The sequence below is a fragment of the Micropterus salmoides genome, unplaced genomic scaffold (genome assembly GCF_014851395.1).
Source record: "Micropterus salmoides isolate LMB-PRFRI ecotype aquatic unplaced genomic scaffold, ASM1485139v1 Ms_hic_scaffold_21, whole genome shotgun sequence".
Taxonomy (NCBI): domain Eukaryota; kingdom Metazoa; phylum Chordata; class Actinopteri; order Centrarchiformes; family Centrarchidae; genus Micropterus; species Micropterus salmoides.
The window spans coordinates 19295576-19317568 of NW_024041262.1; the positions used below are offsets into that span (position 1 = coordinate 19295576).

General features: G+C 39.2%; 2 protein-coding genes across 4 annotated transcripts; both read right to left on the reverse strand.

The window, feature by feature from the left end:
- Window positions 1-2329: 2329 nt before the first annotated feature.
- Window positions 2330-14568, reverse strand: LOC119915506 (alpha-N-acetylgalactosaminide alpha-2,6-sialyltransferase 1-like). Its single transcript, XM_038735054.1, has 9 exons — window positions 14430-14568; window positions 13942-14233; window positions 8879-9041; window positions 8605-8767; window positions 8215-8353; window positions 6860-6963; window positions 4706-4789; window positions 3523-3622; window positions 2330-2923 (listed from the first exon to the last, which is right to left on the reverse strand). The coding sequence occupies exons 1-9, from the start codon at window positions 14522-14524 to the stop codon at window positions 2711-2713; spliced, it is 1353 nt and encodes a 450-aa protein (XP_038590982.1). The 5' UTR covers window positions 14525-14568; the 3' UTR covers window positions 2330-2710.
- Window positions 14569-14686: 118 nt separating this feature from the next.
- On the reverse strand, window positions 14687-21346 carry LOC119916497. 3 transcript variants are annotated; one of them, XM_038736537.1, is made up of 5 exons: window positions 20649-21346; window positions 18769-18976; window positions 18554-18656; window positions 17799-17856; window positions 14687-15262 (listed from the first exon to the last, which is right to left on the reverse strand). In XM_038736537.1, exons 1-4 carry the CDS (start codon window positions 20991-20993, stop codon window positions 17823-17825), a joined length of 690 nt encoding a protein of 229 aa, XP_038592465.1. In that variant the 5' UTR covers window positions 20994-21346; the 3' UTR covers window positions 14687-15262; window positions 17799-17822. The 3 variants fall into 3 exon arrangements, with proteins under 3 accessions (XP_038592465.1, XP_038592464.1, XP_038592466.1); XM_038736536.1 differs by lacking the exon at window positions 17799-17856 and having other exon boundaries at window positions 20649-21326; XM_038736538.1 differs by lacking the exon at window positions 17799-17856 and having other exon boundaries at window positions 15126-15262; window positions 18769-18802; window positions 20649-21318.
- Between the last annotated feature and the right edge of the window lie 647 nt (window positions 21347-21993).

Below are 21993 nucleotides of genomic sequence, written 5' to 3' on the forward strand. Positions count from 1 at the left end.
ACATGTCTGAGAATGAAGGATAAAATATTCAATCTAACAGAAAGAAAAACATATAAAAATGTGATTTCCACCTTGTTCATCTAGCTGAAACATTGATTTTATCAAGGCCCCACACAGCTGAAGAAACAGCAGGTAAAATCAGGTGACAGAGAAGTCAAACAGATGGCACAGATGATTTATGGCATTAACCCTTTCATTTGTCCAGCAGTTAGGAAACAACTTGGTCATTAGAAGCTGCAGCATTCATTAACGCACACACAGTAACATACACTGTAGCCTGCCAAATTGGACAACTTTCTGCTAATCTTTTCCTTTGCTCCACTGACTTTCACCTTCACTTACTGCCGCTCACGCTCTTTCTCTCATGACAGCTAACCCAAAGTTACTCACATTATCACTGTGTCATTAAATCATTGTGCCTGCAAAATAAAAGCGTGAGAATTATTTTTGGCATCAATGCTCTATATTGAGTTGAATTGAGACCTTTCTTCTGTCTTTCTGAAAGACATTCAAAAGAGTCTGTGGCTTGCTTAATACATCTCTGAAATAGCCGTCGGGACAATGCACGCAATATGGCGAAGACTATGAAGGAATGTGGGGTTGCCATCTTGGGCTATGTGGCACACTTTACAGCTTGCTGTTAAAGAGACTGTACTGAGCCAAAGAATTATAACTGGTGATCTAGCCAGTTGATAAGTGTTGGTTTCAAACATTAAGAATTTTATGCCCCACTAAGAACAACAAAATAAAATGGGCATGTGTCTGTGATGATAATTATATAAACTCTGTGATAAACTCATTCAGTGTCTAGTATATGCAAACTGCATACCACAAGAGTGCACCGCTCTGAGTGGTTGTTTGTCAGTGTGTGGCCCTGCAGTGGGCTGGCGACTTGTCCAGGGTGTACCTTGCCTTTTGCCCAATGTCAGCTGGGGTAGGCTCCAGCCCCCGCGAACCTGTATGCAAGATAAGCGATTGATGATGGATGGACACCAAATACCCTAATTTTACATGTATCAGAATAAACTACAAAAACCAAGAGCCACGCCATGTATCAAAATAAACTACTGTATTTTGCACAAATATTAGAAACACTTTTCCAAGGTAACATGAAATCAGTTCGCAAACCTATCTATCGGCCTATTTAAACTATCCCTTCACCAGAACACTGTCCCGGTTGATTAAGTGGACAGTGTTTAAGAGCAACAGGTTTTCTCTGCCTAATCATTCAATAAATCTGACACATACAACAGTTAACATATCAAAAATTCACATAGCCGTGTAATAACGTTTTAAAGTAATGTTCACCTAGCAGTTTGCTAATGACTCATATTCGTATCCTAATTTAGTTAGGCTACTTGGATGAGTTGACAACCTGTAGTTTACTGGCTTAATGTTGAACTCTGAAATGCTTTATTACTTTTTTCGTGCATTACCAGTGAAAACTCACTTAAACATAGGCTGAAAGTAGCAAGTGTGTAAGGCAACAATCCCATTTCTCAATTCTTCTATACACTTTCCCAGAGTCAGGGATTTAGTATGCATATTGTTGGGTGTATGATTAAACACAGATGTAATGCATTTGGATTACTCTCTTTTCAAACGGGCGAATCCAAATCCATCCCGTCTGTGTGTGTGTGTGTGTCCCCTTCGATCAGTGACGTCACTACTCGGGAGGAATGTGAACGAAAAATAACCACGCATGCATTTGAAACATTTGTTTTTTACGTATCACATCTGAAGTATTTTGTTTACTAACTAATAATCAAGATGTTGCCAGCAAAAAACAAGAGTGAGTAAGTTTCTCAGGGCTTCCAGCGGAATTTGAGGACCTTATCCTATCAGCGATAAAGGCCGTCCCTCAGACATCTCGTGATGCTTTGCGGTAGAGCTTTGATAAAAATTACTGAAAAACCTTCTATTTGGATGAAATACAAAATATACTTTGTAATTTACGTTTTCTTAAATGTTTCTGGTTAGAATATAGCCTAATATGTTTTCATCGGTAATTATCATTCCTATGGCAGTTTACTATTGAAGTTTGATGGAGGTGGTGACCGGAGGAAAGCAAAGATAAGCATTTGCATACAACTCTTACAGTTGACTCTAAACTATTCAGTTAAAGCGCAGTCATTACATTGTCAGGAAACATGTACTGCAGTTGAACTTTCGGAAACTCAGATAAATCGGTTGTTTTAGATGTGTTGTGTCAGCTCAGATTTGTTGTTGCAGTACTGTGGCCCTATGACGGGCATTGCTAAATAATAAAACCCAGAAAACAGCGCTGGGCACATGAAGCTTTCTGAAACTTCTGAGCAATAATGCTTAAGGTGTTTTATAGAACTAGACATGTGATTGCACTGCTGTGGCCAAAATGGCGGGCGGTGTGAAAAGATAACCCCAGAAAATGGAAAGAAAGGAAGGCTGGCCTTTTTTTACTACTGCCGCTACAATTACCCAAAGTGACATATCCACAATGTGTGTTTTGTCCAACCAACAGTCCAAACCTAAAATAATTATTAAGTATATTTTGTCAGACCAGGACTGAAAAAAAACATATCAAGGCCTCCATTTATCACATACTTAATCCGGACAGTGTTACAGAAACTGTTGTCATACATTGGCTCGGGGTTTGAGTTTCCTCATCTCTTCCAAGGAGCGTAAACAATTAGCATCAGTTTAAAAAACAGACAAGTAAAATGACCTAAGTTTATCTGAGTTGTTTCAGCTTTTCTGTCCCAGTTTCTGAGTCTGTTCTTTGATATAGCCTCATTATTTTGCTGTCATGTAATTTCTTCCACAATTTCATCTCCAGGATGTAGTCATGGTTGGCGTAGAAAATGACATTGGTTTTAATATTCTTCTCAACATAGTAGTTGGAGTATTTCTTGTAGTCCTCAGTCATGAATCCATATGCGTTCACCTGAGAATGACAAAAACAGAACAGGTGAACTCACACCAAGAAAAGATTTGTTAAAAGTAGGGCTGTCTTTGTGAAGTAATTTCCACTGCAGCAATATGATAAAATGGACAGACTAAAAGTCACAAACAGATATTACAACTTGTAAACACATAACACAATCTACAAATAGATTAAACATCCGCAAACAAAGTTCTCATGATCCACAAATATAAAGCATGATATACAAAAAGATTAAAAATCTACAAATAAACACATCATGATTCACAAATAGAAATCAGTGACTTGTACTTGAAAACCAGAATTTGAATGAATGTAAAGCGATTTGTTTGCAGGTGAATTTCATGTTCTGTTTGTAGATTGTGTCACATTTGTTTTCAGAATTTTGACACTAACAATGCCATAATTGTTGAAAATGAATAGATTTAAATTAGATAGAAATAGACTTAAAATCTGCAAACAAACACATTTCCCTGAATGTTGAACAATTCATTTTAGAAATGATAAACTATACCAATTAAGAGTTAAAATCTGTAACTGTATACTGCATACTTCATGTTTATAGAGGCATGGATACCTTTAGATGGCTAATATTAACTTACAGTGTCACAGGTGTGCAGAGCCAGGAAGAGAGTGAATGCTCCATTGGTTGGTCTGACTATCGCCCAGTGTGAACCATTCAGATGAGGAGACTTTAAGAACCTGTGGGCAATGAACAATACCAATGTCTTTGGCATAGAAGACAATATAAACTACACACTCCAATGTGACTATAGACATTACAAAGTTCCTTGACATTTTCATATTTGACATCTGAGTACAAATAGCTAGATGTTTATTATGTAAATAAACAAAACAGTTTTAAAATCCATCTGTTTACATGTATATTACATGTATGTATAGGGGTGGTGATGGGTCAGTGGATAAGACACATGCCTTTGGTGTGAGAGACCCGGGTTCAAACATCCACCAATGTGTCCCTGCGCAAGACACTTAACCCCTAGTTGCTCCAGAGGCATGCGACCTCTGACATAAATAGTAATTGTATGTCGCTTTGGATAAAAACATCAGCTAAATTAGTAAATGTACATTATTGATTGATACATTTATTTCAAACATGTTGAAAAAACAAACGACAAACAATTTAAAATAAGCATACATTCAAAATAACACACAAAAAACAAAAAGAACAATTTATGATTGCCAAGAAAAGAAAACTTCTATTGACATGCCAAATATTTTCAGTCCACACTCCTGTGTGTGTGTGTGTGTGTGTGTGTGTATTTGTGTTTCACTCTTGCACATCTGCTGCCTAAAGAGGAAGTAAATAAACCAGTGCTACCTATACTTGTATTATTTTCCCTGAGCATATTAAATAAATATTATATAATTGTTCCACCAATATATTTTCTCTTTTATAAATAATTGCCGAAAATGAGTTGGCCCCGATACAATCACTGCCCCCCACGAGTCGCAAATGCATAATACTTAATACTTCTACTACATAATACTTCTGAGTAATGAGTGTGCACACTGAGGTTCTGAGTAGGCTATAGTAAAACGTTCAGTACAAGTCTATGCACATTTTTATTATTAATTATTAGTCTGGCTCACAGGCTGTTGGTATAAGCCGGTCATTGGCCGACTATTTCAGTTAGCATTCTCCTTCCCTTCCACTATCTGCTTGTCCCTGCCCACCTGCTAAAACAAAGTACAAAAAAAAGTCATTATCATTATAAACCATACAAAGTAAAAAAAGTAGTAGGATTGTGAAAGGAGGCTGACCTGTTCCGCACGTATCTGAGGAAATCCTGGTGCAGAACATAGAAGCGGCTCTCATTGTACTGCCCGCCATAGAACGTCCACGGCCTGGAGGGTTAAAATATAAAAGTCAGCAGGGTTAACGAAACGACATGCTGAAAAGTGCAAAATTACTACAGTTACACTGTGTTTCTGAGTTACTTGTGTTAATCTGGTGCTGTTATTGTTGGCAGCTGTTATGGTGGATGTCTGCCACTTTGCATCTTAACAGCAATCAACATATCGACAAGGAATTTCTCATTTCTCAGTTTGTACATCCTCGATTCCATTCCCTGCCTCCTCGAAAGGAATTGAGGAGAGAGGATTCGAGGCAACAGGCATTTAACAAAATGAGACATGGCTTCAGAATCATCGTTTTAAAGCGTCAGTTAAATATGAATATGTGCAATAAATGTCCATTGTTTTATTATAGCCTGTATTTTATGATCTTTGTCAATGAGCTTAACAGCATTCATGACAACGTTATGTTTTATTTACTTAGCTACTTTCGTTTTTTATTTACTTTTACTTCAATTTACAACGTGGTATATAACAACTGTGGTGGCGTCTTAGTAACATTACATAAACTGGACATTACGAGCCAACATGTGAGATGCATCTTAGGAATTGAGACGTCCTTGAGACGCTGAGATAGATTTCTGGGTCACAGGCATAAGGACGGAGGAGAGAGGAGACACAAAATAGATTAATAGGAAGAGCCCGGTATGTTTTCCTTATTCCAGTTGCATAAAGCTTAGTGCAGCGAGGGAGAGATGACCTTGCATGCAGATGAACATGCATGTGGAATTCATTTCAATATAAAATATTTATATTTCTCACCTTTTCCCTGATGGTCTGTTGCAAATTTTGTTGCTAGTTGCTTTTTTTAAATAAAGTTGTTAAAAAATTTTAAACACAAACCTGCAGGGAAGATGTTACAAAGCTTATTCTTGAACTCATAAACACTTGATGAATAACTTTTATTGCCTAATTCACAAAAAGACACTGGGTTGTTGTGTTTCACAAGTACACTGCATGAGTTTTCTGCCCAGCCACAAAGCAGTATCTGGTGAATGGTTAACATGACTTATGACCTCCATAAAATTTAAGAACTGATACCTGCTTGCCTTCTTTCAATAATTAAAATGTAAAGTCACTTCAAAAATAAATGTTCACCTGCATCGGATATTACACTTGGCGACACATTTCAATTCAATTCGATTTTATTTATATAGCGCCAAATCACAACAACAGTTATCTCACAGCGCTTTTCATAAAAGAGCAGGTCTAGACCGTACTCTTTGATGCTATTTACAGAAGCCCAACAGTTCCCACCAAGAGCAGCATTAGGCGACAGAGGCAAGGAAAAACCTCCTTTTAAGAGGCAGAAACCTCGAGCAGAACCGTGACTCAGGGTGGGCGGCCATCTGCCTCGACCGGTTGGGGGTGAGAGAGAGAGAGAGAGAGAGAGAGAGAGAGAGAGAGAGAGAGAGAGAGAGAGAGAGAGAGAGAGAGAGAGAGAGGGGGCAGCAGAGGAACAGAGAGAAAAAGAGAGGGATGGAAGGAGAGAGGGAGGCAGCCTACACAATATGCACACACAGGTACAGACAGTAAAGGGGATGTTGCTATAGACTAAATGAAAAATGGTACAGATATTTATAGTAGTGTTAATGATAATAATCATAATGTTAATGATTATAACAACAACAATAACAATAAGACTAGCAACAATAGTCTAGAGTGTCGAGCAGAAACACGGGGGCAACAGGTGACCTGCAGCCACAGATCCAGACTCCACAGCTCCAGAGCCAGAAACACCTGCAGGAAGTAATAGGAGGTGAGAGGAGAGGGACGAGAAAGCACAAGACTACCGGAAAGGGGAGAAGTTGTGTTAGTAACATGCAATAATGGGATGAGGTTGCATACAGAGGGAGAGAAAGTAGAGGAGAGAGGAGCTCAGTGCATCATGGGAAATCCTCCGTCAGTCTAGGCCTATAGCAGCATAACTAAGGGATGGTTCAGGACTGGCCAACATTTCCAGGCCCAATCCAAAATGTTCCAGCACTGGATAAACTGTGTGTGTGTGTGTGTGTGTGCGCGTGTCACCTTTCACTAATAGTATATTGAGTTGCTAATCACCGATGGTTGCGATATGACCCAGCAGAGATCCTTTCTCCTTTGAGAAGACCCTGGAGCCAGTTGAAATCCCTCATCCCCTCAGGAATCAGCACGTATTTTATACCCTGCCAAAAGGAAGGTACACAGTAGATTTAATCACCATTTTACAACAGGGTTGTAAAATGAAATGCAGTTTGCAGCTTCTTTCTTCTGCAAAGCAGACAGTATATACAAAAACTATAAAATGGTAAACAGAAATAAACTATAATGCATAGAGAAGGGCTGAGGATGAATTGGAATTTGAGTCTCATAGCCTGGGGGAAAAATCTGCTCTGCAGTCTGGTGGTGCGACAGCAGATACTTCTACATCTCTTTCCAGACGGCAGCAGGGTGGACAGGCTGTGGCTCCGATCCTGGATCCTGCACATCACATACCAATTCCATTCAGGATGCCTTCTATTGTCTTTTTGCCTTCTTTTGTTCCCTGAAATACAACCATTTCTGAGCTTTCTTCACCAGCCTGGAGATGTGAGTTGACCATGTCAGGTTCTCTGTGATGCTGAATCCCAGGAACCTAAAACTGTTCACCTGCTCCAGCACTGCTCCACTGATGTAGACAGTAGTGTGTATATTTATCTCCTTTTCCCTAAAATCAACCATCAGTTTGTTGGTTCTGCTGATGTTGAGCAGTAGGCTGTTCAGTGTGCACCACACTGTAAGATTATTCATTATGATGAAGTCTCATCATTGTTTGAAATACAATGATGGTGGTAGCGTTGGGGTGGAGGAGGTGTGTCCAACAGTCCAAACTGTCTGAGGTCTATTTGTGAGGAAGTTCAGTATCCAGTTGCAGAGTCTGGTACTTAAACCCAGAGTGTTGAGTTTGCTGATAAGTTTCATGGGAGACATTGTGTTGAATGCTGGTCTGAAATCCACAAACAGCATTCTGATGTAGGTGTTATTTCTCCCAGGGTGTGTGAAGACTGATTAGAGGGCAGTGGAGATGGCAGAACCAGTTTCTCAAAGCACTTCATCAGAATGGGGGTGCTACAGCACGGTAGTCATTCAGACTAAACACTGCAGACTTTTTAGATACAGCAATGATGGTGGCTGTCTTGAAGCAGGTGGTAGTAGACTTTACAACTGACTTTGTTGTTGAGCATAAAAGGTCTTATCTGGTAATGTGACCTCACACATGATAGGGGAACTCCTACTTTTGTAGCCTGTGATGTTTTTGTTTGCCTGCCACATATCTTTGGTTGGAACCAAGGACCTTTTGATTAGTGGACAACTGACTCTATCACTAGTGGTTCTCTACCTCTAAACCACATCCGCCACATTACATTGTAACACTCTTGTCATTGGAGTTTGAGTACCTCATCATGAGGTGCAGATGTGTATCCGTACTTCTTGAAAAAATACGGCGACATAGTGATGGAGTGGGCCGTGTGAACGTACACTGATGTTCTGTTTCCTACGTCTTCCTCGTAGCCTTTGATGGCTGCACCGTTCATCCTACCACACAAACAGATGGAAATGTGAGAGTGGCATTATGTACTCATACTATTGCCTCATGAGATTCATGAGAAACCATATCTAAATATTGACTCGGCAAATAAAGTGAATGACCAGTGCTCCTGATAGCCGTCACCTCAGCAATGACACAGGGATATATGATCTTTAAAATGTCTTCCATGAATTACCTTTTGAATTGTTTTGAAACCTTATGGCCCGCCAGGTCACTAAGTTGTTTTCCTCTTTCTTACCGGAAAACGTAATTGTGAGCATCGATCTCTTTCCCCATTTTAGAGCCATTGAGGATCCCACCAGTGGCCACCACAGCACATCTCACACACCCGCCACTGCCTGGCTTTGGAAGGAGCAGTGGCTCTTTTGGCTTTGGGATCAACTTCAGCGAAGTCATCACATCTGTAAACCAAAAAACACAAAATGCACATAGAAGCTGGGGAAAAAAACTGGTTTATACAAGCAAAACATTATTACTAATGGCTTGCTAGGTGGTTGCTTAACGTTGCCTACCGTTATACTTGTACTCCATAAAACCAAAAGGATTATTAAAATGTGATATTCTGTTCCACTCGCTCATGTTGATGCTGTCTTTGTGCAGAAACAAACGTATGTTGGGAAGGAAAGCCTTCTTGAAGCTCTCATCTTTAGAGTTTCGCAGAGACTCAGCACATGTCTGAGAATGAAAGATAAAATATTCAATCTAACAGAAAGAAAAACATATAAAAATGTGATTTCCACCTTGTTCATCTAGCTGAAACCATTGATTTTATCAAGGCCCCACACAGCTGAAGAAACAGCAGGTAAAATCAGGTGACAGAGAAGTCAAACAGATGAGCACAGATGATTTATGCCATTAACCCTTTCATTTGTCCAGCAGTTAGGAAACAACTTGGTCATTAGAAGCTGCAGCATTCATTAACGCACACACAGTAACATACACTGTAGCCTGCCAAACTGGACAACTTTCTGCTAATCTTTTCCTTTGCTCCACTGACTTTCACCTTCACTTACTGCCGCTCACGCTCTTTCTCTCATGACAGCTAACCCAAAGTTACTCACATTATCACTGTGTCATTAAATCATTGTGCCTGCAAAATAAAAGCGTGAGAATTATTTTTGGCATCAATGCTCTATATTGAGTTGAATTGAGACCTTTCTTCTGTCTTTCTGAAAGACATTCAAAAGAGTCTGTGGCTTGCTTAATACATCTCTGAAATAGCCGTCAGGACGATGCACGCAATATGGCGAAGACTATGAAGGAATGTGGGGTTGCCATCTTGGGCTATGTGGCACACATTACAGCTTGCTGTTAAAGAGACTGTACTGAGCCAAAGAATTATAACTGGTGATCTAGCCAGTTGATAAGTGTTGGTTTCAAACATTAAGAATTTTATGCCCCACTAAGAACAACAAAATAAAATGGGCATGTGTCTGCGATGATAATTATATAAACTCCACTCCGACCATATACAATATGGGAAGATCAGAGAACAAGTGCCATCAAGTTTACTGATATTTATTTATTCTGAAATTAGGGTCACATTTCTCATCAGGCACTAGAGATTACACCTATATGGATAAAATGGAAGAAAAGGGAGGAGTGTGATACAACAGAGATGGATTAAGTAGGCTAGGTGGGGTTTTTTGATTCTTGCATCAGTAACCCTGTCTGTATTTTTTAACAGTGCCTGAGAAGTTTTGGGTTTTGTAGCAAGTTTTCTTTTTTTGATTTGGGAATATTAAAGATGACATTTCGAGACCATGTTGTCACAGACTCCCTCTAGCTTTTTGTTGTTTTTTCCTAAATTTAGCACATGCACATTTTAACATTTCTGTTTTCATCCTGACTCCAGATTCTGTTCTGTTTTCACATTTGTTGCAATGGGTGGTGATGATAAACTTGTGTGTTTTCCCAAACCAGGGGACTGTCAAAGTGACACAATGTCACTATTTATTTTTTCATCAGAAAACGATCATATGTTTTTCCAAATGATAAGGTGCATTTTGTTATAAAATTGGTGCATTAATTTGGATCATGAACAAGGTACAGGAAATCTAGGGTTTTCCAAAACAAAATACTAAATTAATTTTTTTCATGGATTAAATTTTTGTTGTGTGGAGATCTCCCAGCCCTTATACGACATCTCACATGGGGGTAAAACATCTGGCTATTGACTGATTTTTTTGTTTTACTTTGACTGCTAAGGCAGACACACATTTTACTGACGCCTCGACTGACTTTTGTGAGTTCATTAACTTGAAGCAGGATTCTGCCTGACACAGCTAAATCTTTTTAACTTTGACTTTGTTTCTTGCTTTGTAGATGGTGTCAGCACAGGCAACTAAATCATTTGTATTAACCCATGGGCAGGACATCACAGTATATACTTGAGCAAAGTGGATGAAAACCATGGGGTTTTGATGCAGATAAATTTATGGATAATTCTATCAAGAAAAAAAGTTGGTATTCTGTTATCAGGGGGATAAAAAGTAGGTTGTATGGTCCTCACACTACTGTCTTAGACATTGCCTCCAGCAAATTGGCATTGTTTATTCCAGCTGGAAGTAAGGCATTGGCCAGTTGTTAGTTCAGTCCAAAGTTTTGCTGTTCAATTGCTATTTATGTCAGAGGTCACACGCCTCTGGAGCAACAAGGGGTTATGTGTCTTGCTCAGGGACACATTGGTGTATGCGTCACAGTGGGAATTTTTCACATCATGTGACATGTGACTTATGTGACAAGACATGTGTCTTATCCACTGTTCCATCACCACCCCACATATATGGATGATAACATGCGAAAACGGTGTAAAATCTGTTACCAAACATGGTGTAAGGCGACTAAGGGAAAGCATTATCACACAATAGATCAGACAAAAATTGATCTATCTTGTGTAAATTGATTTTGCAATCAGATGGCCACAGAACCTCTATCTGTTTATGTTCAAATGGTATGGGTCAGTTTATGGGAGTTTCACATTGTTCAAACCAGCTCTTACCCTATTAACATTACTTTGAAAGTTGGAGAAGCCTTCCTGTTCTTACCGCCAGGATGGTCTGATTGTTGTTTTTTTTTGTTAAGCTTACCATTCTTAACTTAGTAGTACTTCCCATTACTTTAAAACAACATTCAGAACACGGCCACATTCAAAAGCAGTACATGGCTCAGTCTTCCAACCTTGTATCATACCATTGTTATATTTCCTTAGGTGAAAAATGGGGCATTGGCATATTTCCTTGTTACGGGGTCACATTTCTGGCTGATCACATTGATAATATCACTTATTCAATGTCTGCTTTTGCTAATGAAACTATAAAGGGTTTCCAATACTTTGCAACAATTGACAAGTCTTATTGATTAACTCTGCTAAAACATGAGATGGCTTTGAATTATATTTTGGCTAAAACTGGAGGTTTATGTGTGTTACAATTATTACAATTATTTAAAAAAAAATGTATTATTTAATTATTTGACAAAATTCTAACTCGGCAGGTTTTAGTTTCAACAAATGGTTAAATGATCAGTTTGGCCCCGGGGTGCTATGATTATCCATGCATTAATTCCTATTCTAATTGTTTTTGATATCATTTTTTGTTTCTGTACCTGTGCCATCACCTGTATGTGAGCTTTACTGTACAAATGTTAGGACCTTGGTTTTATGCTGTTGTTTTTCCTGGGTTTAGTCTTTCTTGGTTTCGGCTTTTGTGTTTTTCTTTGTAGCCTTGTTTCTTTTTTCATGTTTAGTTCTGTCAGTATCTAAGTTTTTCAGTCCTGTATTTTGGTTTTGTGTCTTGGTTCACGTCTTTGTATTTATTCCTTGTTCTGTGTTTGTATTATTTTGGTGTTGTCTGCTTTGTGTTCTGTTTTATCCTAGTGTTAGTCTGTCTCTTGTTTGATTGTAGTTTATTTGTATTATTTAGTCTGTTTTGGGTTGATTTGTGTTCTCTGTTTGGTGATTTATTATTTGACTGTGTTTAGTCTTGCATGCTTGTTTCCTGTCATGTTTAGTTTGCCTTGTGATGTTCAGTTGTGTTTATGCATTGTCTGGTTTTGTCTGCTCCCCTCTGCCTGCCTGTGTGTCTGTGTCTGTTTGTCTCCACCTGGTCTTGGTCCCGCCCTGCTTGTCATCTGATGTTTAATTGTTACTTGTTCTGTTCAGGCTTTGTTACATCCTCATCAAGTGTTGAGTGTTCTGCCCCGTGCTCTGTTCTCCGTGCTTGGATTATTTGTGTTTTGAATCATTTCTCTACCTGTTTGGATTATTACTTTGCCTTTTTGGGATTCAGCTTTGTTTGGACTCATGCCTTGTGTTTCCACGTAAGCCTGTGTTTATTCACGTAAATAAATCTTTTGATGAATGCATCCCCTGCCTGTCTCTGCACTTGGGTCCACACCTCTGCTACTTGCATTTGCACTCCCACCTTATGACAGTAGGATGTAACCAAGAATGTGAAGTGTTTGCTCCACATGTGATTACCATTTGCTGTTGTGGCTTGTGCTTGAGAGTATTTAAGGAGAAAGACGCTGCATGTCAGGAGAGAACCTTTACTGTCTCTTTGGACAGCAGTATAAAGGGTAGATTCATCACATCTCTGACTCCGTAATTCTTCTGTGGGAGAAATTTTCTTTCACGCATCTTATGTCAGTGTTTATTTCGCTGGCCATATGCTCATAAGTATTCCATTCAAATCTACAGACTAAGCATCCACAGACTTTTAGTTCTATATAAGCCTTTATCTTTTGTACTGAGGGATGCAGTTTAGTTTTTGTTTCAAATGACTTGTTACATTGAAATGTCTGATTTAACATCTTATGTCTGTGAATTTAATTTATTTTTCTAGCCATATGCTTTTTATTATTCTGTTTATATATTCAGTTCAGTTCTATAATACAATGTACTTTTTTGTTTCAATGTACTTGTGTTTAGGACTTTGAGATGTATGATTTGACATCTTATGTCAGTCAATTTGATTTTGAATACAAAACATTTTATTAGGCTTTATTTGTTATGAAAGTCATACTTTTAAAATGCTATTAAAATATTTAAAGAGTCAAAACTGTCATTTATTTTGTTAACAAAAGTGCATTAGAGTCAGTTAGATTTGGTTAGGCCAGAGTTATGGAATATTAAATTCTAAATCTTGCTGCACATGACATCTTAGCCTTTCTTATGTGTAAACATTGTATTTTATTAACTTCTTTTTAATTAAAAATCAATATTGTGCATCACTGGTTTCAACACATTTGTTTCCAACATATATCAAACCTGCGTGATGATGATAACTCAATTTTCAAGCTGTTTCAACAATTCACTACAACATCAACAGCAACACACCCGCCACGTTTGAAGTAGACTGGATGAACGTTTCCTGACATAATCGAGACACACATGCACACAGATATTCCTGTCTTTAATAGAGAGATGATAGTGGTCATGAACTTTTAGCAGCTTACTTTGTGAAAGCTCTAAAGGGAAAGCAAATGCCACACCAAAGATAGACATCAGCTAGGTTCATCCACTTCCACAAAGTTAATACATTTATATTTTTTTGCTCTGTCATAACTTGCTTACTGTCTGTCTGGGTGGAGCATCTTGGTTATAAACATCCTCAAAATCCCACTGAGGAAGCTTCTTGAAGGAGTTTCTTGAGAGGATAGGCATGGGAGTCTCAGCCACAGCGCCACGTGTAGAGGCTTCCATTTGATCGGTTACTGGGTTTGTTTTTGTGAAATCTGCAATTTTTGCTTTATGTGTTGTTGTAAACACAGCAGGCAGGGTGGAGTTTCCTCTTTTATGCCAGAATACAATATAACTTTTCAACAATCTGTCTTCATCTCTGTTATTTCCTGAGAAAGCAGTCCAACTGAGTTGGTAATTTGACAAAAGAGCAATAGAGGCAACATCGGAGAATTAGCGAGATACACTTTAACAACAATACTGTACCTGGAAATTTGCTGAAATTGATTTCTTTGGAGAAAATAACTATTTAGCAAATCTTTGTGTTAAATTCCTTTCTTTATCCTTAATGTTTCTCTAGACTAAATAGAAATACAACTTACCTGCTGGTTGTTGATAAATATTCCCATGATAACATTAGAAGTACACTGGCAACTGCCATCAGAAACAGCAAAGAAAAAATCTTTTTGACCGCCATCCCTGAGAACTGCAGGTAGTACGACTGTTCAACTACTGCTTGCTTTCTCTTCTGGATGTTGTGTTCAGGTGGAGACGTCACCTTATATCTAAAGTAATGGGGCAGGGCTACTGCTTGGTTTACTAATACAGATACACAATTAAACGGGAACCACACACACTATTACAGAGGTACATGATATGGTTTATTACATGACAGTTGGGGAGTAGCTTTACAGGATTTGTACATGTTACAGATTAAACGAAGATACAATTGAGTTAAAAAAGTTATGTAATAAATTAAAAGCTTTTCTTCTTTTATTATAAAACTATTTGGAACAATAACCCTGTATGCCTTTCAGTCCTTATTTACATTATGTCAGCTAGACAGTCCTGTTGTGGACTGGAAAAGATCCAGCTGCTTTGGTTTAGTCTTCATGTGGACGTGTCAGCAACAAAACAACACAATAAAACAAGTATGTCATATTAAAACACAAATGAAATTGGAAGTTGAGTGAACAGTACAGCTGCTGTTTAATACTGTGAACAAGTATTTGGTGTACTGGAATTGTCCTTCAGTAGAGCTCACAGGTTAAAGAGCACAATCAGAAGCTGGATCGCAGCACAAAGAGTCAGAGAGGAGTCTCAGATGGAGTAGAGTCTGAGCTGCTCCTCCATGTCTCCCTCGGACAGCTCCCCAAACGTCTCCCTGTTGTCTTTCAGCAGCTGAAAGATGGCGGCCAGCTGCTCACGTTGCACCCTGGGAAAACAAATGTCAAAGAATTATTGAGAGGTGAAAGAACCAAACAAAATCCAACAGATCAACAGTGATCACTTGTGAAAACGTTACGTTCATCTGGTAAAATTCCTCCTGACAAACAGCTGTACTGAAAATATATGTAAACAAAACCCAGGAAAAATATAAATCAGTAGTTATAAATAATCCCCCTACTGAGCTTTTCCAATCAAAATAAGGTACTATGTTTACAAATTAAAAGATGTTGGTACACATCATCTTATTCAATATAAAAGGATGAACAAATAAGTACATATATAAATAAAATAGAGAATTTAAAAAGGAATAGTTCAACATTTCAGGAAATATGCTTATTTGCTTTCTGGCAGACAGTTTGATAGATTGATCTCATGCCTGTAATGTAAATATATAGCTGTCACCTGCAGACATTTAGCTTAGCTTAGCATAAAGACTGGACCCGGGAGGAAACAGCAAGTCTGGCTCTGTTCAGTTACAAAATCCATCTTCCAGCACTTTACAGTTTAAACAAATTTAAAATGAAACAATTTTGTTACATTTGGTCAGGTGACCTGTTTACCCCTGTTTCCAGTCTTTGTGCTAAATTAAGCTAACTGGCAGCAGCTTCACATTTAATGTAGATATTGTAGAGTGGTATGAATCTTGTCATTTTATCTTGTAAAGCAAACAAGCACATTTCTCAAAATGTCAAAATATTACTTTAAATGTGGATAGATGAGCCCAATACAGTGTTCACCTGATGAAGGTCTCTGGGAAAAAAGTCATTAATAAAGTGAGGACAAGTGATCGAGAGTCTGAAGGAGATTTTGGCCTGACACAGACTTTCTGGTACATGACCAGCTTAGAAAAACATTATTTTTTGCACAAATCACCATCTTCAGCGTAACTGTCACACTACTACTAAAAGGTAAGGGAGACACAGGAGGGACTGACATGACAAAGATTAACTTTTCAGATACTTGGAGACTTGACAAGTAAAGGTCAATCAGTTACCCCTGTGCAGAAAAACAAGCAATAAATGCTCATAAAAGATGCAGCACTAGACCATCCTTAACCTCGTGTAAGTGAAAGATCTTATCAGTAATTTATTAATTAATGAATTATTATTAAACACAAGTAAAACAGGTCCTCTATCAGTGCTGCCACCTTAAAAAACCTCTGACATAATTATAATCCCAGCTGTCTATCCTCCTGACATCAGTTATCACATATTACAAAGCATAAACCTCCACTTTCCCCCTCACCCTCTCTACAAGTAGTTTTAGAAGTGACTGCCCTGTCAGCACAGGTCCTAGTGTTGCGTTACACAGACTCCTCCTTGTGGCAGAACAAAGGTGAGTCCTCAGAGGATTAACAATCCCCTGTCAGAGGTGACGACCGGAGGCACAATCAACACCTACAGTGACACTTGCTCAGAGTCAGACATCTCATGTGGATAATAGGGGCAGCGGGAGATGGGCATGTGGGATCAGGGCCCGTATTTATCAAGCATCTCACAATTACTCATAAGAACACTGCTGACTTTAAGTTTTAAAAAATTCTTGGCTCAGAGCTGCGCTTAAATGTTAGTTATCAAGCATCTCAGTCCTAATTTACGTGAAGTGTAGGAATAAATCTGAAGTGTCAGTCTGATTCACGACAATTTGCTGTGCCGCACACGGGATTTTGGATGATGACATAGGCAAGGACCAATCACTGAATAGATTTCCTTATTTAAGAATATTCTCAGATAAATTCACATTGCGCAGTGAAATTCCTAAGAGGAGTTTACATGCAACACATATATGACAATAGAAGAATTTTAAAGCGAATACATTATGATATACACATTGGAAATAAAACATTAAAAAAGTTGATCTTTATATGTGTGCCAATTGTGCCTACAGCTCCTGAGAAGCCGGTTATTTTCAAGAATTGCGTTTACTTCTGTTGGATTACGAGGGGTGTCGATGAAACGCATGACAGTGTGTGGAGCTGTAAGTGCCATAATTGCTTCCATGACAATTCAGCTTATTGAAGGTTGCGGTGTCCTCAAATCATTAGGATTGCATTGCTACATTTGTCCTGTGGCAAAGAAACGAAATGCCATCACCACCTTCAGTTCAGCTGAAAAACACATTGGTGCGTAAGGTGCCTCACAGTAACGTTTGGACAGAGCAGGCATCATTTTTGTCAGAGGGTTGCACCATCACAAGACCCTACTGGCAGCTCCTAACCACTTGAAACACCTCTAGAGCTGTCTTAAATAACTGGGAGAGTAAGAGTGATTCTTAGCTTTAAGAAATTTGATTACTTGCTTTTATACTTAAGTTTGAAAGTAAATTTCATGAATTCTCAGCACTTAAGACTAAAATGGCACTTTAAGAAGCTTGATAAATACTGGCCCAGATGTATAAAGGGCTGATGAGGCCAAAATCACTACTAAAGGGGGGAACTGAGAAAAACGGCATCGGAATAGTGTTCACAGTGACCAGAAAGTGACTCCCCTGAGATAAACGGGTGAGGACAAGTCATACTTTACCACATATTTGCTCCTTTTTCAGGCTTACAGACAGTTACAGTCTGTGTTGAAGTGTATCCTGCAACGATAAAAGCATGTGGATATGTAGATGCATTACAGTAAAAAAGAAAACCTGATTGGTTTCTTTAAGTCTCGTGTTGTTCATCCTTCAGCTAATGCCTGGCAGAGACTCAATGTCGCCTTACTCAGTCTAGCCTAAAGAGGACGGGTGATACAGCGGCTAAACGTGGAAGTCTCTGAGTGAAATGCCAACAACACACAAACACACGTGAAGACAGCGTAGGGAAGATTAGAGGGAGGACGAAAGACAGAGGGCAGAGCTGCTGCGTGGAAACAAGGGAACTTCATGTAAATATTGTGACAATCAGTCAAGATTCAGATTTTGGGAAAACAGAGGGGAATAGCGATCTGATTGGGAACCCAGTAACCACGAGCACGTTTGTCCAACTACAATTTACAATATTGTGACATATTTGGGTAGCACTTTTTCATAAAGCTCCCTTAACAAAGCCTTAATTAATGGCTTTATTAATTGTCAAAACATAATTTATTTATAAATGCATTTTACAGCAGTTATAAGCCATTAGGAACAACAACTTTTGGGTTGCCAGGTTGTAGAAAATCCTCCTCCAGCTTGACAATTTCCTTGTCTTGTCTTTTTTCCATCAATGATTAGTTCTTATTAATGGTTTATGTGCTCTTTTTAAAGGGTGCCTTATCAGAAATTGTCACCCGTCTTTGTAGTTTTCACTGACCTCTGCTCCTCCTCCAACTCCTCTTTGGACATCATTGTTTGCAAGTGGTGGGATCGCGCCTTTCCAGGGACGTACTTCAAGGAATTGTTGGATTCCACTTCATCTGATGAAACAGAACAAATGTTACATTAGACCACATTTAAAAAAAAACAATATAGTGTATATATTTCTAATATTTAACTCACAACTTTTTCAAAGTAGATAAAAGTGCTCACCGTTGATATCCGGGCTCTCTGTGGCTCCTTCAGTCTGGGGGTGAGAGAAAGCACACTTTAGGAGCTCCTTATCAGAGAGCGCAATGAATGACCTGCGGCCCCTCCCTGACGAGGCCTCGGGTGACCAGTCTAAGCTCATAGATGTGGAGGAGGAGTGCTCAACTGGTGTTGCCAGTTCTTCACTGTGAGGGTGGGGATGTGCCTCCTCCTGTCAGAGAATTAAGGGCTCAGGTGAGGGGTCTCAAAACCGTCATTTCTTTTAAAAACGGGTTTTCCCCAAAAACCTGAGCAATGAATGCATTTTAAGAATATCTGTGTGCATATCCTTGCAGGCAGGCCTGGATTATAAACTGATATTAGGAATTCCTCACCTCTAATGGATGCTGATCTGGCCTACTCTTGGCACAGGTGTCAGTGATGGAAAAGACAAGTTTCACACTTTGCTCCCTCGTGTGCTGATTTCACCACTCTCTCCCCATCTTGTTTTGTCCAACTTGGCCGACATCCAAGATATCCTCAAAATTAATTACCGACGCTCAAAACAGGCAAGTGATGGTCATGACAGCTACCTGCGTGGTGTGTGAAAGTGGCTCATCCTGACAGTTTTCTTTTGGGTGCCCTTTTCAAAACAAGAGTATGGCCATGTTGCTTCTATCTATTTATTGATACCAATTAAGTCTGAGAGACACAACAGAAGACAGTTATGCAAAGTTGATGCTGTAGAAGTCCTGTTACTGTTGCCCTCTCTGCTCCCAATGGCCATAATTTTAGTGAACGCCAACACATGTAAGAAAAATGTCGTCTACTAGAAATGTCCACAGAGGTGGAAAGCAACTTTAAACTACTTAGGTGTTTTGGTACAATTTTGATCTTGTACTATACTTGAGTAATTCCATTTTATGCTACTTTACTACGCTGGATTTCAAGGGCAAGTATTGTACATTTTACTAAACATTTATTTGACAGCCTTTGACAAACAGAGTCTGCAGCTAATGATTGATTTCAGTGATTAATCTAATAATCTTGTCTACAAAATAGAGAAAAAAGTCCACAGTGACATCTTCAAATGTCGTGCTCTGTCAGAACAGCCCACAACCCAATGACATTTAAAATGATAGAAAACTCAGAAAAGCTGAAAAAAATATTCACTTCATTTGAGAAGCTGGAAGCAGTGTTTTTTTTGCCATTTTTCCTTCAAGAATGGCTATTATCAAAATTCTTAATTTTCTGTGGATGGACTTATCAATGAATCAACTAATCGTTGCAGCTGCAGACAAAGAACACATATGATCAGCTTATAAAATACAGAACATTGTTACAGCTTAAACTATTAAACAGTCTGTAAAGCAGCTGCAACACTAAAATGCTGTCTGCATAAGTAATAATAATCCAATAATAACACTCATGTTGCAAATAAATACAAACAACAAATAATGTAAATATAGCCTAATTAAGAATGCACGACTTTTACTTATAACCGAGTACTTTATTGCAGTATTGCTACTTTTACATAAGGATTTCACCCTTGCTTAAGCCCAATTTTGAGGTAAAGGTAATTCACTTGAGAATTTTTCTCCAAATAGTGTACTTTAAACTGCAGTAATTCAGGTGTGTTGCACAGTCAGGTTTGTCCAATAAATTTAACATTTTAAACATAAAAAAAAAACATTCATTGTCAAATTATAACACCGGACCTTTACTGGTTTAAGAGTATTTCTTCCATTGTAGCTTTGCTGCTTTCACCTAAGTAAAGGATTTGAGTGCCTTTTCCACCTCAGACTGGACGTGTAAAGTCAGTAAGAGATTAAGAGATAATTAGAGAGAGAGAAAACAACCGGACCTCCCCCACTGTGCACACCGTGTAAATACAGACAACTTACTGAAAGCACTGATTTCACTACATCCCAGTGGTCGTGTGAACTCCCGCTGATCTCGCACCAGTCGTCCTCTGCCTTCTTCTTCTTCTTCTTGTCCGGTACATAACCGTTCAGCTTCGGCCCTTCTGACTGATCTAATCCCCCGTCTGAAGACTCTCCTCTGTGTCCGAAATAACGCCGTGCGTTTGCAAACTCGACCGTGGGCGAAGATCCGTTAAGTAGCGACGTTGCCACCACAATGGCGAGAAGCGTGAAAATAACAGCTGATAAGATAAAAGTTAGATCCATGGTTGGTGTTAGGCCTGCTGATGTGACTCCTCTGTCTTTTATCTGTCTGTTCTCTTGCATTCACGTATCCATCCCGCTGCCTTTAGCCTAATAATCCTCACCAAACATCAACGTTAACGAGCAGCAGTTACTGGATATGGTACAATCTCCTCTCCGAGCAGGACGTCACATCCTCCGGTTTCGCCCCGCCCCCGCCCCGTGTGTGCCGAGCAGCCCGGCGTTACATCCCCGGACCGCCCGACAGCTCAGGTGTGGCTGGCACGGCGCGCTGCAACGTGCTCGGCTCTCTGCTTTTTCACAGTTAATCCCATCAATGGCGAGTCGTACACTGAGGCCGGGAGATTAAAATGGTTTGTGACAGGACCCGTGTACTGTAGCTGCAGGCTGATAAAGCCAAGCAGGGTTTACAGAAAAGGTGCAGCAGGAGGAAGAGGTGTTCTCACCTTCCTGTCAGCAGGGATTTAATGTGGACGACAAACAACGAGCCTACCTTTTGCTGTATAGAAAGTAAATAATTAGCTCCGCCTTCACCAGCTGACTACATTAAGGTGATTTACATATCAATGCATCAATAATTAGAATCCTATCCACAATCAGATTAACTCAATGAAAATTATCAAACTGCAGTCCAATAGCTGAAAATCAGATCCACCGGATGCTCACAGGAACACACACACACACACACACACACACACATACGCATTCAGGTAAACCCCACCATAGATATCCCTTCAATATCTGGTTGTTTTGACTGTTGCAAATCAACGAGCATAACCATATTGGATTGGATGTTTTTGTGACACTCCCACCTGGTTAGTTTCTCTCATCTAAAGTATCTATAGATGGTTCCTCAATTGATTATCCTGAAAATGTCCCGTCACAAATAAGATTTTATCCACATGAACCATCCCTCAACCAAACCACTCAGTTAGGCCTTAATTACACCCTCTGATACATTTCTGGTGAATATCCTCCTTTATGCAGCCAGCATATAATGCCTGTGAGGTGAATTCTAGTTGCTTCTTGTGCAGAAAACACCATATTACAATACCTCCCCACC